Source organism: Alosa sapidissima, chromosome 11 (assembly GCF_018492685.1).
Source record: "Alosa sapidissima isolate fAloSap1 chromosome 11, fAloSap1.pri, whole genome shotgun sequence".
NCBI classification, from domain to species: Eukaryota; Metazoa; Chordata; class Actinopteri; order Clupeiformes; family Clupeidae; genus Alosa; species Alosa sapidissima.
Window position 1 is genome coordinate 35,846,626 of NC_055967.1, and position 26,904 is coordinate 35,873,529.

A 26,904-nucleotide genomic window follows, 5' to 3' on the forward strand; every position below is an offset into this window, starting at 1 on the left:
GTCATTTATTAGTACACAAACACGTTAATGGTACAATGTACAGATCAGGGCTCAACTGGCAACCACTTTTAACCACTTTTAACTACTTTTAAAAGTTAACATTGAGCCCTTGCACAGAGGCAGTGCAATTTGTCATTAAGATCAATTGTCATGTTTTTCCCCTGTGCCTGTATATCTGCTCTGTGTAATAGCATGTATGTGTGGACAGGAGCTGGTTTAATAATACAATGTCTTTTGATGTAGACCCTGAAAATCATCAAAGGTGTGTTTCATAAAAAAAAAAGCTGTGCTCTGTTCAAACACATGAAGATGTGATATTTCAATGCAGATAAACCAATATATTCATATATTCCCTTTGAAAGTCTTAGGTAGGTAGACTAACAGAATTGTATTCACTTTCACATGTTAATGTACCCACTGTTAGGTCAGACAGTGAAAGCAAAAACAAAACCATTCCCTCACAGCTGTAATGGCTTGTGAATGAATTCTCCTCATGTCTGACACAACATTCATTCTTTCAGGACATAATGACACAAGAATAGACAGGCTTAATTAAAGTATTAAAGGGGAACATTTGAAGGTTTATAAGAAAAGATTCCAGCTGTGTACTTAATGGTCATTAACCAAAAGCTCAACAGGAGATGTCTTACCACATGTTGAAACTCATAATTAACAGCCGGGTTGTTATGAGCAAAACTGTGCGATTTTAATTGGGAGAGACAGGACTGTTTTTTTAAGATGGAGCAGACAAACCCTGATCAGCGACCTGTGTAAAGGAGCATAACAGTTGAGGTTGAAGTCTGTTGTTTGGGGGAAGGGGAAGGATTTTTTTGTCTCTGTTTTTCCTTTTTAAGGGATACAAAATTACAAAGTCTAATGACTGTTTTTGAATAGAAAGGGATATAGACGACCCTTTATAATGATTCATGACTAAATGAAAACAAATTATTTTCATTAGCCAATTGCCAAACTCTCTACTTATTGTAAGAAAAGAACGGTGTCGTACTGAGTCTTTATTCCAGTAAAAAGCAGTGACGAAGCACATGGAACATATTCCGGACTCTGAACAATAACTTATGTACTGTTTGAAGGCACCTCCTAAAATCTTACTATAAACATGTTAGGCTTCAAAATAGTACAATACAAAATTGTCTGGCAACCTTTGGTAGTGTCTCTGACCCTTTTGCCTGAGATGGTTCTCAATGGCCTGGCCACAACCTTCAACAGGTACCCACCCATTATACTGGTGTGATGAGTAAATGTTTTATATCTGTACATTTTTAAATTCCAAGAGGCCATAGGTCATCTTAAAACAGCTAAGGGACATTGCTATATACGATACAAAGCAGAGTATGCTGCTTTTGTAGGTATGCTATTGAAAATAGAAACTTTTCACCTTTAAAAATGTATATCATTTTGCATAATCCCTGTGCATTGAAAAGGAGGGATACCAAACACTGAAAGGTTGAGCCGGAGTGGGGTGTTGGGGGGAAGGGGGCACAGAGACTGGCACAAATAAGCCTTCATTGAGAGAGAATGGCCCAGGCTTGCCATGTTTGAACTAGTTCTTCAAACTGGGCCAGTCTACTCGGTGCCGCTGGTGTGGGAAAAAGCAGTGAATGAGGAGCTGAGCATGAGGGGAAGCAGTACAGTCAGACGAAGAAAGGCTTGCTTTCGGGTGAAAAGCTTTGGGTGACTTGACGATGCTGGAGGGATGTTTTTGGTTCAGTGCAAAACGAGCAATTTTAGTGAAGGTGGTCCTTTATTGAAAGACATTCTCTCACTCCACTTCTCCTCTCACACCATTGAAAGAAAGTCCTTGGAGAATGTGAGTCCAAAGGTTATGCAATCTTTCTATCACACTGAGACTCCACTGTGTGGTGCATTCTCTCTCCCTTTCTCTCTCTCTCTCTCTCTCTCTCTCTCTCTTTCTCTCTCTCACATTCTCTCTCTCAATGCGTGTGTGTGTGTGTGTGTTTGCATTTGTGTGTTTGGGAGTGTTGTCAGAATGGGAAGGGGAGTGCTTTGGGTGGTTAACTGAAAGCTCATTGAAGGTTGACGGCCTGTTTAGAATTACTCTCCACCCCTCCACACACGTTATATGGTCAGATATCTCCTTCGTACATCTCAAACCTAACAGCTACCTTGATCCATCACAATGAAGGGTGAGTTCTATATGAATTTCTCTTTTTCAAAGTAATAGAATTTGTTAATTTCTGTTATTCTTATTTTTTTTGAACAGCATTATTGTTGACAGCATGTTAATGAATGGTGTGTGTGTGTGTGTGTGTGTGTGTGTGTGTGTGTCCATGCACTTAGTACTTAGAAGCATAGCAATTAAATTGTGCATTTCATCCTAATTTAGTTTAGCTATTTTCATTAGGTTGTTGACCCTCATACCATTTAATATTGCACAAGTTCTCCTGTGACCTTTGTTGTGTTTGTGGCATGTGATAAGCAGAATTTCTAGGAATAATGTACTTTCACTGATTATGTCAGTGATAATCATAATCATCATTTACAGCTCTACCATTCTCTCCTCTATCAATTATTTATGGGACTTAATACGGACCCTTAACATTTCTATGGTTCCTCCTTCAGGAACTTAATACAGACCCTTAACATTTCTATGGTTCTATGGGACTTAATACGGACCCTTAACATTTCTATGGTTCCTTCTTCAGGAACTGTATTAATGAGCATTCTAAATATTTACTATGGAATATGGTCCTTTTACAAAAAAACAGTTTACCTATATTTACAGTGTCAAGATTGATTTGGCATGACTGATCCAATTACGTTTTTGATCTGATTTGCAAGAGCAGTCTTTTCTTCTCTAATTTATGTCCTCTCTCCTTTAGTTAGTGTTAACCAATTTTGCCCCTCTCTCAAAAAATATACTGCATGGAATTGGACATGAGAGAAAGCACCTGGAAAAACCTCATAACACTCATGTGTTACACAATTGAGTCTTTGTAAAAACTTCCTTATGTAAAAATGGGATTCATTTTTCAAAACGCAGGAAAGTGAGTGAGCTCCTTTTTTGGTAGACAAGTGCAGAAAGGATTTTAAAAAATACAATGTCCATTACAAGTTGTCACACCAAAAAGAGACAATGAAGAATGTTCTCAAATCTGGTTACTGGCTTCTTATCAGCTGAAATGGTAGCGTAAGACAGGGCCACAGTCATCATAGACATTGGGGGGGACATGCCCCCCCATATTCAAATATGACCAAAATGTCCCCACAATATACGGACAAAGAAAAATAAATAAAGAAAAAAATGCTATACTACAGGAAAACAACAAGCCACCACCATCTAAAATGTAAACAAACGTAAATAACACACAAATGAGTAGCCTAGAGATTGTTCCATAGAGTAGGCTACACCCCTGAGGGGTTTGTCCTGGTGGTTTTGCATTTTTCGTTTGCATTTTTCGTTTGTGGCGTGTGCTATCAAAAGCTTCCATCTGCGCCATAGGCGCCATAGGGAACTTTGAAGTATTTTCCATATTGTAGCCTATTTTTTTGCAATGATAGCGAAAGTTAAACTTAGTGGCCTTTAGTTTAAATTATGAATTTGTGAATGCTTGTGTCATTCATTTCTTTCACATGTATTACAACATAAATAATCGTGTATTCATATGTTAGTAATAATGTCAGAAATTAACCTGTTTTTAGGCCTCTTAGAAATGGTTGTTGCATCTTGCATGTTACATTTAGATGCACACTCAATCGCGCATCCATGCAGGCAAAACGTAGGACTCAGATGTGGCGACGGCACACAACTTGGGGGGGGAAATGTTCACAATGCACTGGCGGTGATAGCCTACAGTTAATTTGAATAGCGGACAATAACCAAAGAAAGGAATTTGCTCCTCCATTCTCCAAATAAAGGTTGTGTTTCTACATGTTGGCACAAAATGTAATTTCTGTCAGAAACCAGGCTATGCACGTGAGGTGAGTCAGACAGAGGAGGGGCCTGTCTTAGAAGCCTATTCCTGAATCCTGTCCCTTTTAAACTATGTTGTGTGATTAGCCGCCAGCACTAAAATCAAAATACAAATACAACATTTTATTAGGCTATAGGTACAAACCTATGAGTCTACGCCTTAGTTAAAAAAAAAAAAACCCTCAGGTGTAAGTAATTAGTCAAAGAGCTATTGCATTATGTGTAATATAGAGGTTAACAAAATATTATAGTTTGTAATTTATTTTAAAATATACATTTTGGAGACAAATGGAGTCATACCACTGGTCTACAGTATGTCCAGGGATTGATTACTGAATGGGCCTACTGGGCCCAAGAACTCAGGGGGCCCTGAAGCCCAAGCCTCTGCCTGCGTGAAGTTGCTTCTTCTCCACCCTTCTCTTCTCTTTCCACAAAACTCACCAGAAGTCATCATTTAAAAAATCTTCCGGGGGAGCACGCCCCCAGACCCCCCTATCTTAACTGGGGGGCCGTTTTGCGTCTGTGCCCAGGGGTTCATAATCCGACCATGCCTATGTCTGTCAAAAGTTTAACTAATGGGGGGCACTGTGGCACTGGCAACAGGCTACATCGCCCATACCATGTATGGGTCCAAGTGCCCACAGGGACCCAGGTTCAAATCCGACCTGCGGTCATATCCCGATCCCACCCCATCTCTCTCTCCCCCACTCACTTCCTGTCTATCTTCACTGTCCTATCGGAATAAAGGCAAAAAGCCCAAAAAATGTACTTAAAAAAAAAGTTTAACTGATGACTTGTGATTTTTAGAAATATTTTTGCATGGCAGGAAATGTATTGAAATTCTGTTTGGGGGTCCAACAGTTTGTGGGGTTTGTGATCAGTTTGTGATCCCCCCCAATATTGACATCATGACTATGGCCTTGGCGTAAGATGACCCATGAAACAATGCTATTCTGACTTGTGAAACTAATGCTAAGCTAAGTTGTTAAGAATGTTCTATTGACCCAAATGATTGTGGTGTTGTGAAGACTGTCTGACTAGACGTGTGTAGCTGACTGGACCTGTCTATTAATGACTCCACATCTGCATTCCACGAAGAAGACAGAACATTTCAGAGAACTGCAGTTAGAACTCAATTTCTGGGGGAAAAAAGCCCCCATTCTGATCTCACCTCAGAAAATAAAGCTGTTACATGATTGGCTCTCTCGGACCGTGCGGAGTATCTGAAGTGGGAGGGAGGCCTAAGGTCTGTGTTTAAAGCACCCCTCCCACCTCATCCAATCCCCCTCATCATTAGTTTGGCCTGGTCTGGATGGGAAGGCGAGGGGGGCTTTTTGCCCTAGTCACTGCCTATTGACGCGAGAGGCAGGAAAGGAGCCTGGGGCCTGTTAACACGAACTGACAGGAGTGAGCACAGTCAGTGAGCAGTCTGTTTCCTGCACAGAAGGAACTCTTTCATCAGAGGCTGATTTCCCGGGTCGTTGCCCAGCATGGACCATGCTAATGTCATACATGACTATCATGGCCATTGGAGGGGCGGATGAAATAAGAAACATGATGTGTGTTTGTTGTACACGTTTGTAAGAGTTTAATGCACAAACGTGTTCAGTGAGCATAAATAAGCGCTGCTCTGGTTGACTTGTCAACATACTTGCCAATGTACCCCAAACTGTAGAGGGGATTATCCGAGGTGAAACTGTTATTTTACATAGAAAAGTCAAAATGCCATCACACATGATGGCTTGTATCAATGTGAATGCCTTAATCTCCCAAATTACTGTACAGAAACACGTAAGAGATATACTGTAGCGGCCATTGAGGTGTTCCATTATACAGAATTAATGGACAAGGCAAAGAAGCAAAAAGCAAAGAAGTTTCCTCTGGTTTCCATTAATTCCATATAACGAGACACCTCGAAGGCCGTAATCCGGCTTATCACCTGGTTGCCACTATATGTATGGGTCCAAGTGCCCACAGGGACCCAGGTTCAAATCCGACCTGCAATAATAGGCAATAATCATAGCACACAAGGAAACAAGCGGTTCCGTTTAAAGGTAGGCTACACTATGCAAGATTGTCACCTTAATATAACCTTTACAAAGCCAATTTGATGGTCTTTCACCTAGCATAGCTATACAGCATAGACGTAGTGAGTCACTACCAGCCATGCAACTTCAAAAACAGCGGCCCGGCAAATCTCGTGAGAATCGTGAATACCTTGTCAGTAGATATAGACCTCTGAAGTTCGCCTACAAAAAAGCTACCATCTTTGCCCAAATAAGGAGATCCGGTATCTTGAGATTTTTTTCTATGGGAAATTAACATGGGGATTTTGAATTATAGCACCTGTTAAACTCTCGCGGGGACGAAGAAATGCAGACGTTTTGCTCTACACAATTTTGTCCTCTGCCTTCGAGTGGATACTGTGATCTTTGGTATGTGAAAACGGCACACTTTGATCTTTGCTACCCCGGAGCTAAATTACAATGCAACTTGCCATAGGTAGTTAGCTTCAATTAACACCCGGATCTCCTTATATGGGCAAAGATGGCAGCTTTGGTTCCTTTGTGTAGGCAAACTTCAGAGGTCTATAGCTTTTTGGAGATTTTTTGCCTGTTGTTAATCCTTAACCTGCTGTTTACTATTTACAACAGTAGAGTAAATCAAATATAAATATATCGCAACTCTAGAGGGAGCTCTACAGTCGCCAAAAATACCTAAACCTGCATAGTGTACCTTCATAAAGAAACCGTCATCCTACTATGGGCTATATATATGTATTACACGGCTCTTCAGAGTGCTGCAGAAAGTTCCATTCACATGAATGGGCCTTCCCAACGTTCGGGCCTATGTTAAACCTACATAAATCACCGGCAAAGCATTTCATCACCGCTGTCAATGGCAACGGGTTTTGTGCTTCTGATTAATGTTTTTCATATCACTACGCAAGGACTGGAACTTCATTCAAACGTGAAAGCAGACGGTTGATCAGGTGTTGTAACAGATATTAGCATCACGTATCACTCAGTCCAACATCCATCATTGATTATATTCATAAATCATACCAAAATTGTAAATCAAGTTGATCAGAATCGGAATAATTATATTTTGTTTCCACACAAGAAAAAAAAAAAACAGAAATTGGACTTGAAATGGTGGACACATAAGAAGTATTTAAAATAGGGATATGATATAGGCCTATCCCTATATAGAAATATAAGCACAAAAAAATACATATATAAGCTGCTAAAAAAATAAATGTTTATTAAAGTTTCCATTTAAAACGGTCCAGACTCTGGGAGGGCGTTCCACAGGGGCAGTGGAACAGAAAGGCCTGATCACCTATTATTCTGAGACATCAATCAATGTCTTTTTTTTAACATAAATTATATTGTGTGATTCATTGAATTGCATTACATAGATTTATGGATTGATCCCTTTGTTGGACCTTTTTACAACCACAAGTAAGTCTTGTGATGACAAAATAGTAATGAAATTATAGGTATAGGGCCTATTCAACATAGTCATCAATATCTTGACTATACTAGTAGGCTATGTCAAGGTGCCCACTGGGTAGATCATGTGTATCTCCTCTTCCTTGTACATAGGAGACATGGACAGCATGTCTAAAAGGGATCCTTCAAATGGCCACAGCAGGCCTTTGGATATTGTCCCACATACAGAGGAAAAGATGGAGGAGCGGGGTCAGTGGACAAATAAGATGGAGTTCATATTGTCAGTGGCTGGAGAAATTATTGGATTGGGCAATGTCTGGCGCTTCCCATACCTGTGCTACAAAAACGGAGGAGGTGAGTAGCCTATATCTGCCTTTTTGTGACTGAAATGCTCAGAGTGGATAAGGACAATGTCCTAGCCTCATTTATACTGTGGGCCATCAGCCCAGGAACTTAAACCAAAGAACTTTAGCCTAGTCTACAAGCACCGGGGCTAGAGTTCCTGCCAAAGATTCTAGAACAGAGCTCCGCTCTAGAATCTTTGGTTCCTGCTGTGTTCAACCAACTGCCAACTACCAAACAACTAACTGCCAAAATTCAACCATAAATTCACCACACTGCAACATTACATAGTACCCACATAACCATAGTAACCATTCATTGTGATGTGTAAGCACTAGGGTACATCCAAAGACCCTTCCCTTTAACCCTCTCAGAGCCGCTCTTTTTTCCTCTTAGACAGTAACAGTAAACAATTTTGTTTCTGCTATTCAGAGTAGTCAACAAAAAAATTGTCTTTCTACTTGCTCCCTCAACCTACCAAAATCATATTTTTCGCGGAGGCCTGGACATTACCTTTGATTATATTATCCAGCTGCACAGCTACATTAGCCTAATCTCATTTTTTGTGTTTGTTATTTCTTAAATGTAGTTCTATGTCTTGGTGTGACGGGTACGCTGGCGACTATGCCGCTCCGTCCGCTATTGTCTTTGTTACGGTACCGATCCACTTGCACGACACTTCATTTTGTCGTGTCGCATTCCACTCTAGTCCTATGGGTGACGTCAAGCGACTTTAACGCGCACCCAAAGCATCCCGGGAAGGCAGCGCTGCATTTGAAATAATGTAGCGCGACAAAGAAGCTGGCCGAGGCCCATCTTTATGCAAATGATTCCGTTGAACGCGAGGCGACTCTCCAATGAAAGGACGAGGTTGTAGGTCCTTTGTTCTATCACAACAGTGCCTGTGAAACTTTGGTTCCGCTTACAAGACAAATAATGTTTTAATGATCTCTTCCACGACCACCTAGTAGTCCATAAAACAAACGAAACTAGGATTTGGATGAATATATTGACTGTTGGTGTTTCTGGTGAGGATTTGAGATTGCATAGAGTAGTTTAAATAAAACAAGATTTCCAAATGGCTTGCATAGTTTGTTTAGGCTATTAATGTGTTGTATACTGTTAAGTACATGCCTAAAATTGTGGTCCATTTGTGGAAAAACACTTATAATACGTTAAAACGAACTGAGTGTGAGCTGGTAACTGACATTTTAAACAAAACGCCCACACACGACTGAAGGTGGGGAGGCAGCGCGACATCTATGCGACACGACAAAATGAAGCGTCGTGCAAGTGGATCGGTACCGTTATGCAAATGAATCCGTTGAACGCGAGGCGACTCTCCAATGAAAGGACAAGGTTGTAGGTCCTTTGATCTACCACAACGGTGCCACTGAAACTTTGGTTCCACTTACAAGACAAATGATGTTTTATAAAGATGTTTTAACGATCTCTTCCACGACCACCTAGTAGTCCATAAAACAAACGAAACTAGGATTTGGATGAATATATTGACTGTTGGTCAATATATTCATGAGAAAGTCTAAAAATAGTAAATTAGGTGATATATCTGAACAGAACAGACTGAAAGTCAAACCACAGGTCTCATTTATAAAACCTTAGAACCTACATACACACATACAAAAGTAGGCTATTCTAATTTATAAAACCATGCAGCGCAAACCTTTACACAGGTGACTGCTGATAAATACCAACATGCACTGAATTGTGTGTGTGTGTGTGTGTGTGTGCATGATCCCAATACTCCGCCCATTGTCGTCCCACAATATTCTGTAGGCATACATGGTTATTGCAAAATAGTTGGATATTTGAATATTGAATATTTATACATGAATATTTGAATATTTATAACAAACATTTTATTGTATAGTCGTGGACGGAAAGGATGGAGACGTCATGTACATTTGGAGAAGGAAGTCAAAGTTTGCAGACAGTGAGAAAGTCTAAAAATATGACAAGTGTAAAAAGGCTATGCCTCATGGCAATCAGCACAAGTGTGGTCTAAGCAAAGGCGGACAGAGTACACAGCTTTATTACTTGAGTAAAAGTACAGATACCCTTTGCTAAATTTTACTCAAGTACAAGTAAAAGTACAACAGTCAGATGTCTACTTAAGTAAAAGTACTGAAGTACTTGTTTTTAAAAGTACTTGAGTATCAAGAGTACAAGAGTAGCCTACATTTTCTAAATATTGCATTACTACTGCCACAGTGCTAACATTTATGTACAGAAACGTCCTACATGGAGTTATGAAAAATGTTAATGTTAATACCTTGAAGAATGTAAAATGAATTGGAAGTAAAGTCATTTTCATCTTTTTACCATGTTGCCAGGGATGGGCAGTATTTCTAATACATGTATTTAAAATGCGTATTTCAAATACAAAATACTATTTTGTAATTGAAACACTTGAAGCGAAAACTATCATTAACTTCAGAAAATTGATATAGTCTGGCGAGGTGGGGCCACAGGTTGGCACATTCTCGGGATGGACCTTCTGCATCTTCATCCATTGTTTCGTCCATGGTTTCGTCTCTTATCTAAATCTGACCATGGAGTTGACTTTGGCGGAAAGCTGAAGGTGATTGCTGATAGGCTGTCCCAGTGCCGCCTGCACAATACAATCACATTTGAGAGGGAAACAACAAATTGAGGGTTTCCGAGATTTTTCTTTTTTCCTTTTTTTTTAGAAGTAGTAACAGGTACTCAAGGTTATGGATAGAAATGTAGTGGAGTAAAGAGTACAATATTTGCCTCACAAATGCACTGGAGTAAAGTCATGAGTACTCCCGAAAAATGATACTCGAGTAAAGTACAGATCCCTCAAAATTGTACTCAAGTACTGTACTCAAGTAAATGTACTCTGTTACTGTCCGGTTCTGGGTCTAAGGAGGTCGGGAGAAGCTTCTCTATCAGCATGATTTAGATCAATATCTCATTAACAGACGTCAATAACAATACTGTATCTTACTAAGGGACAGGTGGTTTAGTGAACTACCTACCTTTAGCAACTACCCTAGCTACAGCCAGCGTTCGTAAAGTCAATCAACTGTGGGAGGTACATGCCATGCAGAGTCTCGGCACAGACTGGTGCGGGCTGAGAGACATAAGTTCAATTCCTGACATAGACAGTCGTATTGCAAACTATGAGAAAATCAGAAAACTGAACAGAAGTGTGGAGATGGTAATGTGATGATATGGCTAAGGATGTACCAAAATAGTGAAGTGTGGAGATGGTAATGTGATGATATGGCTAAGGATGTACCAAAATACTGAAGTGTGGAGATGGTTATGTGATGATATGGCTAAGGATATACCAAAATAGTGAAGTGTGGAGATGGTAATGTGATATGGCTAAGGATAGGATATACCAAAATACTGGCTGACAAGATGACTCCTGAGAAGCTTAGTAGAAGAGGAATATTCCTGCATGATAGCGATCCAAAGTGCACTACCAAAATCACACAAGAGTTTATACAGAAGAAGAAAGTGAAAACTGTGACATAGCTTATATATAGCCAACGCAACAACATATAACATAGAGCGCCTGAAATAATTGTCTCAGAATAATGAGAGAACATCTCTCCAGAAATTTTAAATCATTGACATTTAAGTGATATTGCACACGCTTATTTTGTACTGTGCACACTGGGCACACTAATCTGGAATAGCAAAGTGTTCACATGGCTGTTACTGCATCTTAGAGAATGATCTGCAATGGGCCATATCCAGCCGTTCTTATTTCAGGGCCCCAATGGATGTTTAGCTTACGGAAAATAAAGCTGTAAAGAGGTTAAAAATCAATGTTGTGGTGCTAATGTAATTTCTTTGGCAGAACAATTAGGTCAAAACATTTACTAAAAACAAAAGTGCTTTATAATAAGGACAGAATAATACTGAGGGGAGGGTGGTGTGTGATGGTCATTTTACAGTGAATTTCAAGTACACTTACAATATCTTGTTATGTGTTTGCAAATCACTTATGTAATTGGACCTCTGGTCTACCAGACAGGCGGTTGGAAGTGTATTCCTTACAGGATTAAAGGGTTACAGCTGTTGTTTGAAGTTTCATGTCTTTGAGTCACAGCTGTTAATGGTGAATCCGCAGCAGATGTCGTAAGATCTTCTTGTTCCATCAGACTGTCAGTAAAAAGGCAGCGGATTATTTCTCTCTGCTGCACACGATTACACATAGCTAAATCACAAACATGAATCATTATGTCACAAATTATCATTAGGTCAATTTGTTGGGGTGAGAGAGATCATTTGACACCTCCAAACTGATTCCTTTTAATTAAAGATTTGAGGAATTCCCAAAATACTGGGTACCAATTTAGCACTAAGGGGGTCACCAATATGTCTAAAACCGATGAAAAACATATTCTCATAGCACATATGAATGGTTAAACTAAACATTTCATTAAATGACAAACCTTCTGTATATAAAATGATACCACACGGTCCTGCACCTACATGTGACAACAACATTACTTATATTGCAATACCAGGTATTCCGCACAAGCATTGATAATGTTAGAGATCCCATTCTCCATATTGTAAATCAGTGCTGCATCAACATGTCATTATTTTAAAGTGAAAGAAGTACATTGTGTTGCTTTAAACAGATTCCCTTTATCATCTCTTTCACTTACACCTTTAACAGGTGCCTTCTTCATCCCCTACCTGATTTTCCTCTTCACCTGTGGAATACCTGTGTTCTTCCTGGAGACGGCCCTTGGTCAGTACACTAGTCAGGGTGGAATCACATGCTGGAGGAAGATCTGCCCACTTTTAGAAGGTGATGGTCAAAGTTATTTTATATAATTTAGCTATTAGTATTTTTAATAACAAATGTATTCATGCTTAGAAACATAAAACTTGAAACTGTATTTATTGCAACTGTATTACATTACACAAAGTGAATCCATGGCTACAATTTTCTTATTGTTGTAGCTTGCATTAGTCTACTGCACTAACCAAGCACAGTCAAGTGAGGCTACTAGTCTATGAAAGACAGATTGTCTCAATCCTGCATTTTGAGCATGTGACATACAGTTCTAGTAAAAGGCTATGAGTGAGCTCCCTTTAATGCAGAGTACAGCAGACCTACATAATCACCAAAGACTTGAATGGTTTTGGCTCATCGTTTGGCTCATCGCTTGACTAGATTTTCTAAATGTTTGACAGCAATAGGATGAAACATTCCATTTGGTGTATAAAAAGTTAAGTTGTGTTTCTACCAGTGTCCAAATAACATGCTTGGTAATAACTCAACATAATTTGTCTTCTTCTTTGGATCACACTCATTCTTTCTTTTTGGTGAAGGAGTTGGATATGCCACGCAGGTCATTGTGGCCCTGCTGAATTTCTATTACATCATTGTTTTGGCCTGGGGAGTATTTTACCTCAGGTACTCCTTCTCTTGGGATTTGCCTTGGGCCTCCTGCAACAATACATGGAATACAGGTAATATGTTTCTGCATGTAATGCACACCAAAACACATGGATGGTCCTTGTGTGTCTTATACTGTCTTTTGTGGTGTCCAAGACTCTTGCGTTGAGTTCCAGAGGAGGAATGATTCTATTGACCAAAGCCACTTGGAGAATGCTACTTCGCCAGTCATCGAATTTTGGGAGTAAGTCAGAATATCCACACTGCTTTGTTATCTAATTGTATCATGACAGGAAGTCAATTTTTTTTTGCCATGGTGGTTACCTGCTCACCGTTATGTTTGCCATGGTAATTATCTATTTGCAACTTAACCGCTTTTCTTTTTAAAATTAATTTATTGTTTGCTCTCATTAAAATGGGTCAGAATCAAGAATCATTTAGCATATCTTCATGAATGAACCATGAAAGGTGTGTCAAAACCCAATGTGTGTGTGTGTGTTTATCTACTATGCGTCACTGCATGTCATGTGTGTCCAGGAGGAGGGTTCTGAGGATCTCCTCTGGGATTGACCACATTGGTGAAGTCCACTGGGACCTGGCCCTGTGTCTTCTCATTGCCTGGGTCATGTGCTACTTCTGCATTTGGAAGGGTGTGAAATCCACTGGCAAGGTGAACTGCAACGATCATCAGACAGACAGATAGACAGACGTCTTTATTGACCCCCCCAAGGGGAAATTGTTCTGTTGCCATAGCAATTGTCACAACTCACAGAGACACACATATATGACAAAGAAACATGATGAGGAAGATAGAGGAACACAATATACAGTGTAATATACAACCCCAAAACAGAACAAGTTGGAACGTTGTGTGAAACGCACATAAAAACAGAATGTAATCATTTGCACATCTCGTAAACTCATATTGAGTTGGCAAAAGGACACAGACAACATATCAAATGTTGAAAATGACAAATTTGACTATTTTATGGAAAATATATATGTTCACCTTAAATCTGAGGCGGTGCACATTTGCGACAGAATTCTTTCTAATTCTGTCGCAATTGCAGTTATCAGAACACGTCACATACACAGGCCTCTTCTCCTCCCTCTTCATTAGAGGGACCATTCACAAGGTTCACAAAGGACATGATAATCTTCTGGGTCATACCAAAACGTGCATGGCTTTCAGTGTTGTTTTGGCCCCAGCTCTAACCTTTGTCCTTTGCTGCAGGTGGTGTATTTCACGGCAACATTCCCCTACGTCATGCTGTTGATCCTGCTGATTCGGGGTGTAACCCTGCCGGGGGCCTCCAGAGGGATTCAGTTCTATCTCTACCCAGACCTGGGACGCCTGAGTGACCCACAGGTCAGAGGACTCTACTTATGTACATTAACTTTTAGTCACACACCTCAGTAGTATATTGAAAGCTAGCTGATAATATCCTATCCTGTCTCATCCTATCCTAGCCTAGCCAAAGCCAAGCCTATCATATCCTGTTCAAGCTTATCCTTCTCTGTTCTAACTCTGTGCTGACCTATTGTATCAGTAAATAACAGCAGAGTTTCTAAATTATGAAGGCTGTATTGTGAAAAAGCCAATGCACAACCCAGTGTGTGAGAAAGACTTTGCATGTTTTTATGGAAAGTTGAGTTTTTAGGCCTGTTTGGTCATTTGGTTTGGTTGGCCTGTTCTGTCCTCATGAAATGAAGGGATCGACCAGGTGTTGAGGTCATGATCCCAGCCTACTCACTCTGTGGGATCGGGTCATTTTGTTTGGGCCATCTGTGAGTCTCGGCCGCCTGAGACCATTTCATCTCTACGGGATGTAGGAACCCCCTCATCTACAGTGCCCTTGAAGCCTATGACACACTGTCTCTCTACTGTTGCTCAAGGGAAAACCATTGGGTTGTCTTCCCTCTTAAATCTGTGAAACCACTACTGATGGTTAACTGAGTTTTTAGACTCCAGGTATCCCATGTTACTTTTAGTGGGACATTTTAAAAGCAGAGAGACAGCCTTTAGAGATTTTTGTGGAAAGCCTTGATTTTAAAATGGAATTCTTATAACTTAAGGGGATTTTCATTTATTTGAGTGGCAACACAAAAACATAGTGGTTAGTGAGTTAGTAAAAGTTCTACTTCAAATATGCTAAAGAGTTATGGGATTCAAATACTCAAACTTGTTTGAGATAATACATTTTTTGTCAAATTATGTGATTGTTCTAGATTAATTATGAAATGAAAATAATGTCCATTGATTGTAACTTTTATGTAAGTGCAGTTATTTTATAGTACTTTGTACTATTGAGTAGGGAATGTGGTTTTCTGCACCAAGTGGTAAAAAGTCTTGGGATTTTGAAAACAACATTCCCCTTGACATCTTGTTATCCAACAGTTGCATTCCAATGGGTTTGACCCCCATTCAGTATAGGCCTTAGGGCAGGTCAGCACAGACGGTGATCAGGATGCTCTTGTCCAGCTCAAGGCCAATACTTTTGTACAATTGTTTCATCAAATAATTTCCTGATTTAGGCTAAAGACTCAATTGCTTCTGTAATTACATTTATTATTATGCGGCTCTTCATAATGCTGCAGAATGCTCCACTCGCTTGAATGGGCCTTCCCAACGTTCAGAGGTCTCATATTTCCTTTAAGTATAACAGGCCGCTGTCAAGGAAAATGGGTTTTGTGCTTCTTATTCACGTCTTTCATATCACTCCGCAAAAAGAGCGGTCACTTCTTGTAATGGAACTTCATTCAAAAGTGAAAGCAGATGGTTAATCAGCTGTGTTTTAAAGAATGTTTGATTTAAGTTCAGCGTGTGTTGCAAACTATTTGTTTCTCAGCAAAAGCCACGATGAAATGGTAACAAATATATGTAAAGAGTCATATCGTGTGGAGTTTATTTTTTCGTGTAATAAGCGGGATAATGTGTCCCTTGGCGCGCCGGGGTCCTGTTCACCCTGTCGGGACTTATTTTCCAATAATGAATGGCGTTCCATACATTATTCATTATCCCATACTTATGGTGGTCTTTTGGGCCCTCACTGTCAACTTCAAGGCAGTGCTGCCTGGAAGGCACTAAAGGGTTAGGCAAGGCTTAGAGTTAGGTTCCTTGAAGCCGATGATGGCAGCGCTATCTTGAATTCGACAGTGGGGACCCAAAAGAACATAAAGCGATAATAAATGCCCTGCTTCACCTATGCTATTTAAAGGCAATGTCCACAATAGCAGTTAAGTATGGCAAGCTGATTGAGCATTTATTCAGATATCTTGATATCAGGCATAATTGTCTTGTACAAGCAAGCCATTTCTGTCCACTAGTTAACTAGTGAGCCATTTCTGTGTGAACTAGTTAACTAGTGACAGCCAAAATGCTCACTAGTTAACTAGTAAGGCCCAAATTCTCTCTAGTTAACTAGTTCACATGTTTCATATCTTACTAGTTAACTATTAATGCTCAGCATGTTCACTAGTTAACTAGTTTAAAGACTTCTATATTTTACTAGTCAACTAGTAAGGTACAAAAATGTTTACTAGCTGACTACTGATGTCAAATTCCCACTTGTTAACTTCTATGTAATTTGGCCAGCCGCTTGGGCATTTATTCTGATATCTTGATATCAGGCCAACATGCAAGCCATTTTTGTCAACTAGTTAACTAGTGAGCCATGTTTGTGCACACTAGTTAACTAGTGACAGCGTAAATGCCCACTAGTTAACTAGTGAACACATATTAGCTTCACTAGTTAACTAGTGAGAGCCAGAAATGTCCACTAGTTAACTAGTAAAGGCCAAAATGCATACCAGTCAGCTAGTTGAAGGCTTTTGGGTCTCACTAGTTAACTAGTGACAGCCAAAAATATGCACATATTTACTAGTGAAGGCAAAACTCCTCACTAGTTAACTAATTGGAGTAGGTCAATGTCACTAGTTAACTAGTTGATGCATCCTTTGTCCAAACTAGTTAACTAGTGAGGTCATAAATGTATACTAGTAAACTAGTTGAAGCCTAAACATGCTGGCCAAAGGAACTTTAACTAGTAAACTGGCTTCAATGTGACACTTGTAAACTAGTGAAGGCAGAACTGCTCACTAGTTAACTAGTGAGTTCACAAATGCCCACTAGTTAACTAGTGAGGTCTAAAAAGTGTCACTAGTTTACTAGTGTGCACCAAAACACCCACTAGTGAACTAGTGATGGCAATTTCCAATCGACTAGTTAACTAGTGAGGTGCAAAAAGTGTCACTAGTTTACTAGTGTGCCCCAAAATGCCCACTAGTTAACTAGTGAAGGCCATTTCAGCCCCACTAGTTAACTAGTGAGATGCCAAAATGGTCACTTGTTAACATGTAAAGGCCAAAATACCCACTAGTTTACTAGTGAGGGTGTTGTGGGCCTTACTAGTTAACTAGTGTCATGTATATTTTGTTCACTAGTTAACTAGTTACACCTAAAAAGAGAAACAAGCTGACCGTTTTTGTCCACTAGTTAACTAGTGGAACAATTGAAGTCTCACTAGTTTGCATGTGTGGCAGTGAAGCAGCTTACTAGTTAACTAGTGCCTGAAACGGCTATTATGCAAATTCGAATGAGAGGGTGGGTAGAAGACTCCTATTCAGTATTATGTAGGAATCCCACCCAGTCTAAATGTAAATTTACTGTTCATAGCCTCGCGATCAGGTCCTGATGGGTGCCCCTAGTGGCTAAAGTGACACACTGCTCTGCAACGGTACTTCAGTATAGATAGTAAAGCAGAGCCTGCAGTATGCAGTATCTCATATTCTGTCAAAATGTTTTTTTAATAAAAACAGGGAAACCCCATGCTTTAACAAGTGAGCTCTTAGTGATCCACACCAAAGATTCAAGGGATCGATTTTAATATTATTCTTTGTTTATTGTTGCTAGGCAACCACAGACATAAATGTATCCATTCAGTCACGCTTTTCTGATTAAAAACTGAAAAACAAAAGATTGTACACATTAACTGCACATTGTTTCAAAAGTAATTAAAAGCTCAAAGATCAAGAAAAAAACTTCATGCACTTCTAAGGAATTGAACCCTGGCCTCCTGCTGCTTAACCACTTGAGCTAGTCTTGCCACATCAGCAATTCTATCGTCAATGTTCATGTTACTGAAACGTTTTGTTGCTAGGCAACCATATACAAATGCCTCCAGTTTTATCGCGATTTTCAGACTAATAACTGAAAAACTAAAGATTGTAGACATTAACTGAATGAAGATTACAGCAATACACCACAACTTTGTCACTAGACATGTTATCAAAACATATTTTTATGCTCAAACGATCTTAGTTTATAAAAGTTTGCTCTTAGAACAGCCTGGACGAAGTCAGCCATGTTTTCTAGGTTTCTGAGTCCTAAATGGACCAATCAAAATCCTTGTTCCGCCTTCTTCATTTGCATGCAAGTGCGACATTGCGCACTTGTTAACTAGTGGCGAATGTTACGTCCCACTAGTTAAAGGAATTATCCGGAGTAAAATGCACTTTAGATCAATTTACAGATGATTGGGAGTACATACGTTGAGTTGACATCAAAATCATGTCATTCGGATGTGTTTTGAGAAAGTTCGATTTTACCGTTTTTACTCAAAACTCGTTAGCGTGGAAGTGAGAAGGGCATATTATTTCGCCGCTACAAAACGCTATTTTTATACCTCTTCTACAGTTCCAAACAACATTACACTTACGTGGTAGTGAGTAGAGGGTCCCTAAAGCCAAACCGAAGTATCCCGAGGTCTTTATGTGGTCAGATAGAGAGTCCAGAATGAATTTCATCAAGCCAGTTACCTTTCCGGAAATGTTGCCATCTTTGCTGCCCTCTTTGCTGCCATCTTTAGGGTAAAGTCCGTAGGAGTCGATTGCCGAAATTCACAATTTTGTCGCCGTTTAAAAAAAAAAAAAAAAAACATAGTCCAGTCCATACAACTTCATTTCAATTTCAAAAGAAATACTGGACTATGTTTTTTTTTTTTAAAACGGCGACAAAATTGTGAATTTCCAGAGCGTGTTACTCCACACTTGGCAATCGACTCCTATGGACTTTCCCCTAAAGATGGCAGCAAAGATGGCAACATTTCCGGAAAGGTACTGTCTTAATGAAATTCATTCTGGACTCTCTATCCGACCACATAAAGACCTCGGGATACTTCGGTTTGGCTTTAGGGACCCTCTACTCACTACCACGTAAGTGTAATGTTGTTTGGAACTGTAGAAGAGGTATAAAAATAGCGCTTTGTAGCGGCAAAATTATATTTCTCACTTCCACGCTAACGAGTTTTGAGTAAAAACGGTAAAATCGAACTTTCTAAAAACACATCCGAATGACATGATTTTGATGTCAACTCAACGTGTGTACTCCCAATCATCCGTAAATTGATCTAAAGTGCATTTTACTCCGGATAATTCCTTTAACTAGTTGCACAAAATGCCAGCCGTTTGTGTATTTATTCAAATTCCACTAGTTTACTAGTGTGAGGGGCATTTTTCTCTAGCTAGTTCATTATGGAAAGTGTTTTGTCCTCACTAGCTAACATGTAAGGCTCAAAATGCCCTCTATAAGCTAGTGAAAGGCATTATAATGCAGATATGCTCACTAGTTAACTAGTGAGCATGTCCTGTTCCATTACTAGTGAACTAGTGAGGCCAAACATGTCAACTAGTTAACTAGTGAAGGCCAATGTGTCACTAGTTAACTAGTAAGAGTACCTTTTGCATTACTAGTGAACTAGATAGCTCCAAAAACAGCCACTAGTGTGTGTCTTGTGCGCACTAGTTAACTACTGAGCTGCTTCACTGCCACACATGCAAACTAGTGAGACTTAAATTGTTCCACTAGTTAACTAGTGGACAAAAACGGTCAGCTTGTTTGTGTTTTTAGGTGTAACTAGTTAACTAGTGAACAAAATATGCATGCCACTAGTTAACTAGTAAGGCCCACAACACCCTCACTAGTAAACTAGTGGGTATTTTGGCCTTTACATGTTAACAAGTGACCATTTTGGCATCTCACTAGTTAACTAGTGGAGCTGAAATGGCCTTCACTAGTTAACTAGTGGGCAATTTGGGGCACACTAGTAAACTAGTAACACTTTTTGCACCTCACTAGTTAACTAGTTGAATGGAAATTGCCATCACTAGTTCACTAGTGTGTGTTTTGGTGCACATTAGTAAACTAGTGACACTTTTTAGACCTCACTAGTTAACTAGTGGGCATTTGTGTCTTCACTAGTTAACTAGTGAGCAGTTCTGCCTTCACTAGTTTACATGTAAGTGTCACACTGAAGCCACTAGTTTACTAGCTAGAGTACCTTTGGCCAGCATGTTAACTTGTGTGCCACATGCAAATGTTGTGGGTGGGATTTCGTGAAATTCTGTACTGTGATTGGTTGTCATGTTCTATTTGGACATAGAGAGCCAATAGAAAGCCTCAATTTCCAGAATTCTCCGCCTCCTAATTTGAATTCCGCACCACTAGTTGAGTTGACTAGTGTGAATTTTGTCTTGAACTAGTTTACTAGTATACATTTATGACCTCACTAGTTAACTAGTTTGGACAAATGATGCATCAACTAGTTAACTAGTGAGCCTACTGCCATCACCTAGCTAGCTAGTAAGCCATTTATGGTTCACTAGTTAACTAGTGACATTGACCTACTGCAACTAGTTAACTAGTGATGTGTTTTGCCTTCACTAGTAAACATGTGCACATTTTTTGCTGTCACTAGTTAACTAGTGAGACCCAAAAGCCTTCAACTAGCTGACTGGTATGCATTTTGGCCTTTACTAGTTAACTAGTAGACATTTCTGGCTCTCACTAGTTAACTAGTGAAGCTAAAATGTGTTGACTAGTTAACTAGTGAGCCTTTTGGCTCCCACTAGTTAACTAGTGTGCATATTTTGGCCCTCACTAGTTAACTAGTTCACACAAACATGGCTCATTAGTTAACTAGTTGACAAAAATGGCTTACATGTACATGACAATTATGCCTGATATCAAGATATCAGAATAAATGCTCAATCGGCTTGCCATTGTTAAGCCTATTCATGGCAGAAGCCACCTCTTCGGTCTGAGCAGCCCTTATGCATAGGCCTATATGCATGGCCACATGACAGCATATCATGAAGTGGCAGAGTGTATGCTGTTTACATGCGGTGAGACCACAGGTGTGACGATGTGGTGAGAAAAGCTATTCTGAGCTTCTGGGGGAGAGCACTTCATGCTACCAATGGGAAGCAGCCCAAACCCTGCCCCCTGGGCTTCCACACCACCCTGCAGAATGCAGACAACAAAGGCTGGCCTCATTCAGACTGGAGCTGGACACGGCTGTGGACAAGTGGAAAAGCAGCACTCTGATGGGAGCCTGTCTCACAGGTCACAGAGGGGGCTCTTTGTCCTGTCACTGAGCTGCCTGAAAGGACAGCCTGATTGACAGGCATCTTCTGGCTTTTGTTCTAGCAGCCTGGTAAGTGTCCTTAATCCTGGAGGGCCGTGTAGCTACAGGGGCAGTTTAAAGGAGTTGGGGCTCTCGCTTTGGATTGGATGAGTGGTCTCCACCGGGAACAATGCCCGCTGGACCCCGAAGACGTACTTCGGTATTTATATGACCTGCACGGTCTTCGTCCCTAATTAACTTAAATGCCGACCTGTCCTTAAATCCCCCACCAGTCCTACATGTGTCAGTCGAGCATGTGATTTTCATGGGGTATTTTCTCTGTCAAAACTCTCCACTCAGGTGTGGATGGATGCAGGGACGCAAATTTTCTTCTCCTATGCCATCTGTTTAGGATGCCTAACAGCGCTTGGCAGTTACAACAAGTATAACAACAATTGCTACAGGTGAGTGCTTGATTGGACATGTTGAAGCATAAGTGGGTAACTGAAATGAAATGCCATGTTATTTTTGCTCAGTATTGTTTTTTCTCTTCTAGGGACTGTCTGGCTTTATGCTTTCTCAACAGTGGAACCAGTTTTGTCGCTGGCTTTGCCATCTTCTCCATACTGGGTTTCATGTCATATGAGCAGAATGTGCCCATTTCAGAAGTGGCAGAATCAGGTAACTCCCTTTACATCAAACATCTAAGCATAGGGGCAAAATACCATAGGCATAGAAAAACTGAACCTATAGAGAAGAACACCTTTGAAGAAAGAAAAATCCCTGTTCAAAGGCCATCTGAAAATCAGAGCATACCTTGTCAAACATTCACTCACAACTACAACTTTTTCTTCAGGTAAACTGTTATATTATGTGTAGAGTAATATGGCTTACTTTTTAACTTTCAAGGCTAAAACAATGTAAAGATAACATACAGGCACATGGACATTTCCTGTGCTTACTTACCCATGTAGCCTTTCCATTGGGTCATCCACACAGCAACAGGAGAGAGGCCTGTTATGGACTTATGGAGTTCATGGGTGAATGTGTATTGCTCTGCCAGCACCCTGGCTAATGAATAGGCTTTATTATGGCGCTAGTATAGATCCTTTCAACTGCATAAACAAACAGGTGCATTCCTTAGGCATTTCCGGTGGCACAGAAAACAACATTGAGCTAATGGTAACCTGGGGACAACATTTTGTAGACCATTGCGCTAAAATCCGATTAATTTTCATTTCAAAGTATCTGCATTGGTTTTGAATGTGTCAACCGGAAACCCTCTAGGAACAGACTGAAACGGTCTATATGGGACATTTGGTGTGAAGATTCTTTTTGATTTTCCCCTGTCAGCAACACAGAGTGTGTTCTCATGTTCATCTCCCTAGGTCCTGGTCTGGCCTTCATTGCATATCCACGGGCCGTCTCTATGATGCCCTTCTCCCCTGTTTGGGCATGTTTCTTTTTCATCATGATTGTGCTGCTGGGACTGGACAGTCAGGCAAGCCCCTGTTTCAATTGATTATATGTTTTATTGGAATGAACTAATCAATGATTATAGGTTTTATTGGAATGAACTAATCAGCACCAATGGTGATGTGGATGGATTCAGATTTAGTTTTCCAGAAAAGGCAATATATTGACATTTAGCACTAAGGATTTGGATTATTCTACATTATTTGAAATTTCATATATAACAATTTTATGTAATGTTCTGCATATAACAATAATGTACAACATTTTGTTCCGCAAAATTGCTTTCATAACTTATTTTTCATGCTTAGGTATTAGCATAAAACCAAAGATACACACTTCACAATTTCACATAATTCACTTGGGTTGTGTCCAAGAGGAATTTTGAGTGATAACTGTTATCACTCAAAATTCCTCTTGGACACAACCCAAGTGAATTATGAGAAATTGTGAAGTGCTTAACTGCTAGAAACTATTACTCAACCAGAACCGATTCATGTCAACACTGAATGGAAGCCACTGATCAGTTTTACTGCTCACTGTAAAGCTACTATCAAACTCTCAAAATGTTATACTCACTTTCCATATTTGTTGGTTGTCAGGACACAGCAGAACAGTTTTGCAATGTGCCCATAAACATATCCAAATATACTGTAGTGTCTAGTGTATGAAGGATGCATCACTCTACTTCCTGCATGTATTGTTGATGTTCATGTATTCAGTGCTGTCTTGTCTTTGCCTGTCCAGTTTGTCTGTGTTGAGAGCTTGGTGACCTCAGTGGTGGACATGTACCCCTCTGTGTTCCGTCGTAAGAATCGGAGGGAGCTCTTCATCCTCGGAGTATCTATCGTGTCCTACCTGGTTGGCCTGATCATGCTCACTGAGGTAGTTTCCTTAACACCATTGTAGAACTTTATGGTTCAACACTGTGGAAAAGGAAGTGCGAAACAAGTGTTTTCTTTTTTAGACAGGGCTGGACATTCACTAATAGCAAAAATTGTAAATCAGGCATTTCACTGTTGTAGAATGTTTGAAAAGATGTTCTTGACTACCCTTCTATCAGTGTTAATGAGTTGCCATGGGAAAACACAAGCCATGTGTGTTTCATCAACACATAGGGTAAATAGCATGAACTTAGAGAACTAGCTGGCCCAAAACCAAGCCAAAGCATTAATGCCATAAACAGACCGTATCATATATTCTGTTTATATGGATGCTTTACTGTATTGGTTTAATCACCTGAAGAGAATTTATGTTAAGATGTGTGTGATTTGCATATGAATGGTTACCAGTGTGTTCTGACTCATGGAGTGAACACCATCGTAAATCTATATGTCTGTCTCTTCTTCCAGGGTGGAATGTTTGTATGTAAATCTATATGTCTGTCTCTTCTACCAGGGTGGAATGTATGTATGTAAATCTATATGTCTGTCTCTTCTTCCAGGGTGGAATGTATGTATTCCAGCTCTTTGATTACTATGCAGCCAGTGGGATGTGCCTTCTGTTCGTGGCTATTTTTGAGACAGTCTGCATTGCATGGATATATGGTGAGTCCCTGCAAGCTCCTACACATATCAGTGATATGCTCATGAAGATCTTATAAGACTTACAGTTGTTTGGATATTGAATGTGTTGTTTGTAACACTGGCATTCATTTAATTGAACTGTATGTATACAACAGAACATTATCTTGATCCTCAGGTATTAGAGGAGGAAACTAATCATCAATGTTTCTAAATATTGACTTTTACCTCAAGGTGCTGATCGTTTCTATGACAACATTGAGGACATGATTGGTTACCGACCTGGAGCAATCATTAAGTACTGCTGGATGTTCTTCACTCCTGCTACCTGCTTTGTGAGTTTTTAAAAACATGCAGCCATCTAACGGATCTTAAACCTCAAGCTTGGTCAGGCTGTTAAGTACTGATAGGTAAAGAAGGAGCTCCTCCTGTTGGCTAATGCCAGAATAGCAATTGCAGCAAGATCCCCTTTGATTATAGAAAAGAAACATCTCTTTACATGCTGAATATATACATTAGCCTACTAACCTACTGGAATGTTCTCATCTGCACAGGGCACCTTTGCATTCTCCCTGATTAAATACACTCCTCTCAAATACAACAATGAGTATGTGTACCCATGGTGGGGTTATGCCCTGGGCTGGCTCCTGGCACTCTCCTCTATGGTATGCATCCCTCTGTGGGTGGCCTACAAACTATACATCACCAAAGGAACACTGAGGGAGGTATGTCACACTAACAAGCATGCTCTAAGGGTCAGCAGCATATTAACTTTTTTCATATTCAAATATCTAACAGCTTCTATGAAGTATATGCAAAATGTACTGAGAAAGTAGAAAAGTCCTTTTGTCCTTGTGAGTGTAGTGAATAGTGCACCTTTGTCCACAAATGTATACCAGACTATTGTATGTAAAAGTGGTTACCATTACCATACGTTTTAAAGTGAGTATCTGATGTAGTGTGTCATATTTTCTCATAACTGTATGTGTACATATAATAACCACGTAGCGATAGTAGTATGCAAACAATTCTTTGAGTATATTTGCTCCGATTATTCACACCAATTGTTGGTTCAATTGTTGGAAAGACTTTTCTTGAACACCAACCAAATGAAAGGCTGTTCTTTCTCTGCCAGCGCTTGTACGATCTCACCAGACCCTCCCCAGATTTGCCTAAGACCAAGCGGGATCAGCAAAAGCTGCTGGCAATCTTCCCTGCAGATTCCGATGGCTTCCCCCAGAGAAGTACCCCTACGAAGGATGGCTACTTCCCAGTGAGTGAAAAGGAGTCCCACTGTTAGGATCCAGCTATTCCGTCTCGATACTCCTAACCCCAAGATCTACAGCAGCTCAATACCTCATCCAGTGTATAAGGCAGCCAAATATGTACCAGCACAAAGAGGGCGTCCCCCCTTTCCTGTGACGTCTTCTGTGGACAGCATGGATAAAGGTTGCTTTGGGGCGACTTTGATTTTGCTTGCTTTCTGGGGCCCACATAGGGCTTCATCTGCACACAAACGTCAACATAATAATAATCTCATTCTGCCAAGTCTATTTGGTGGGAGGTGTGTGTGTGTGTGTGTGTGTGTGTGTGTGTGTGTGTGTGTGTGTGTGTGTGTGTGTGTGTGTGTGTGTGTTGTGTGTGTGTGTGTGTGTGTGTGTGTGTGTGTGTGTGTGGTCAACTGGTGACAGAGAGGAACACAGAGTTTACTGACACTGATGTATATAGGGATGTTTCAGTCCATGTGACCATATCTGCTTTCTAAGGAAGCATGTATGTCTGTTATTGCATACCATTTCTCAAAAGGCAGTTTTTGTAAACACAAGTGTTCTTATTGTAGGGTCTGAGAAAATGTCTTTTTTTATATATTTGTAATGGTTTTCTTCTGCACATAAATATACAAAAGGTTCATCATCAAGTCTGTACAAATACATGTTGGGATATTGCTATTATGTGTTGATTTTTTTCTTGATGACATCTTTGTTAACAGTGTTAATAATTTTAATTTCAAGACCTGGGCCCTATTTTAACGATCCAAAACGCATGGTCCCGCATGGTCGTTAACGCTCCACCGAAAATAAATGAGCATACAGGAACGTTTGTACATGTAGTCTATGCATGAGCGAGTTTTGGGCATAACATCCATAAACCAATGAGGGTGCCATCTCCCATTCCCAAGGGCCAGTAGCGCATGTACGATGCTGCTCTCTGCAGAACTCTGCTTGCACACGCAACTGTCTATGCAACAGTGTGTGTGTGTGTGTGTGTGTGTGTGTGTGTGTGTGTGTGTGTGTGTGACAAATAGAGTATCTGTATACACATGTCTGTACTGGCTTAGTAATTG

General features: G+C 40.1%; 1 protein-coding gene across 1 annotated transcript; it reads left to right on the forward strand.

The window, feature by feature from the left end:
• Positions 1–2,053: 2,053 nt before the first annotated feature.
• On the forward strand, positions 2,054–26,506 carry slc6a13 (solute carrier family 6 member 13). The gene is made up of 15 exons (XM_042109289.1): positions 2,054–2,165; positions 7,561–7,761; positions 12,434–12,568; positions 13,096–13,236; positions 13,319–13,406; positions 13,700–13,832; positions 14,397–14,531; positions 21,925–22,028; positions 22,121–22,245; positions 22,953–23,065; positions 23,785–23,922; positions 24,482–24,584; positions 24,795–24,895; positions 25,115–25,285; positions 25,696–26,506. Exons 1-15 carry the CDS (start codon positions 2,159–2,161, stop codon positions 25,858–25,860), a joined length of 1,860 nt encoding a protein of 619 aa, XP_041965223.1. The 5' UTR covers positions 2,054–2,158; the 3' UTR covers positions 25,861–26,506.
• The last annotated feature ends 398 nt before the right edge of the window (positions 26,507–26,904 follow it).

Excerpts from the sequence above, each read along its gene's own strand:
- slc6a13 (XM_042109289.1), top strand. Across the intron at positions 7,762-12,433 it reads GTGCTACAAAAACGGAGGAG|GTGCCTTCTTCATCCCCTAC; the intron begins GTGAGTAGCCTA and ends CACCTTTAACAG. Across the intron at positions 23,066-23,784 it reads TGCTGGGACTGGACAGTCAG|TTTGTCTGTGTTGAGAGCTT; the intron begins GCAAGCCCCTGT and ends TTGCCTGTCCAG.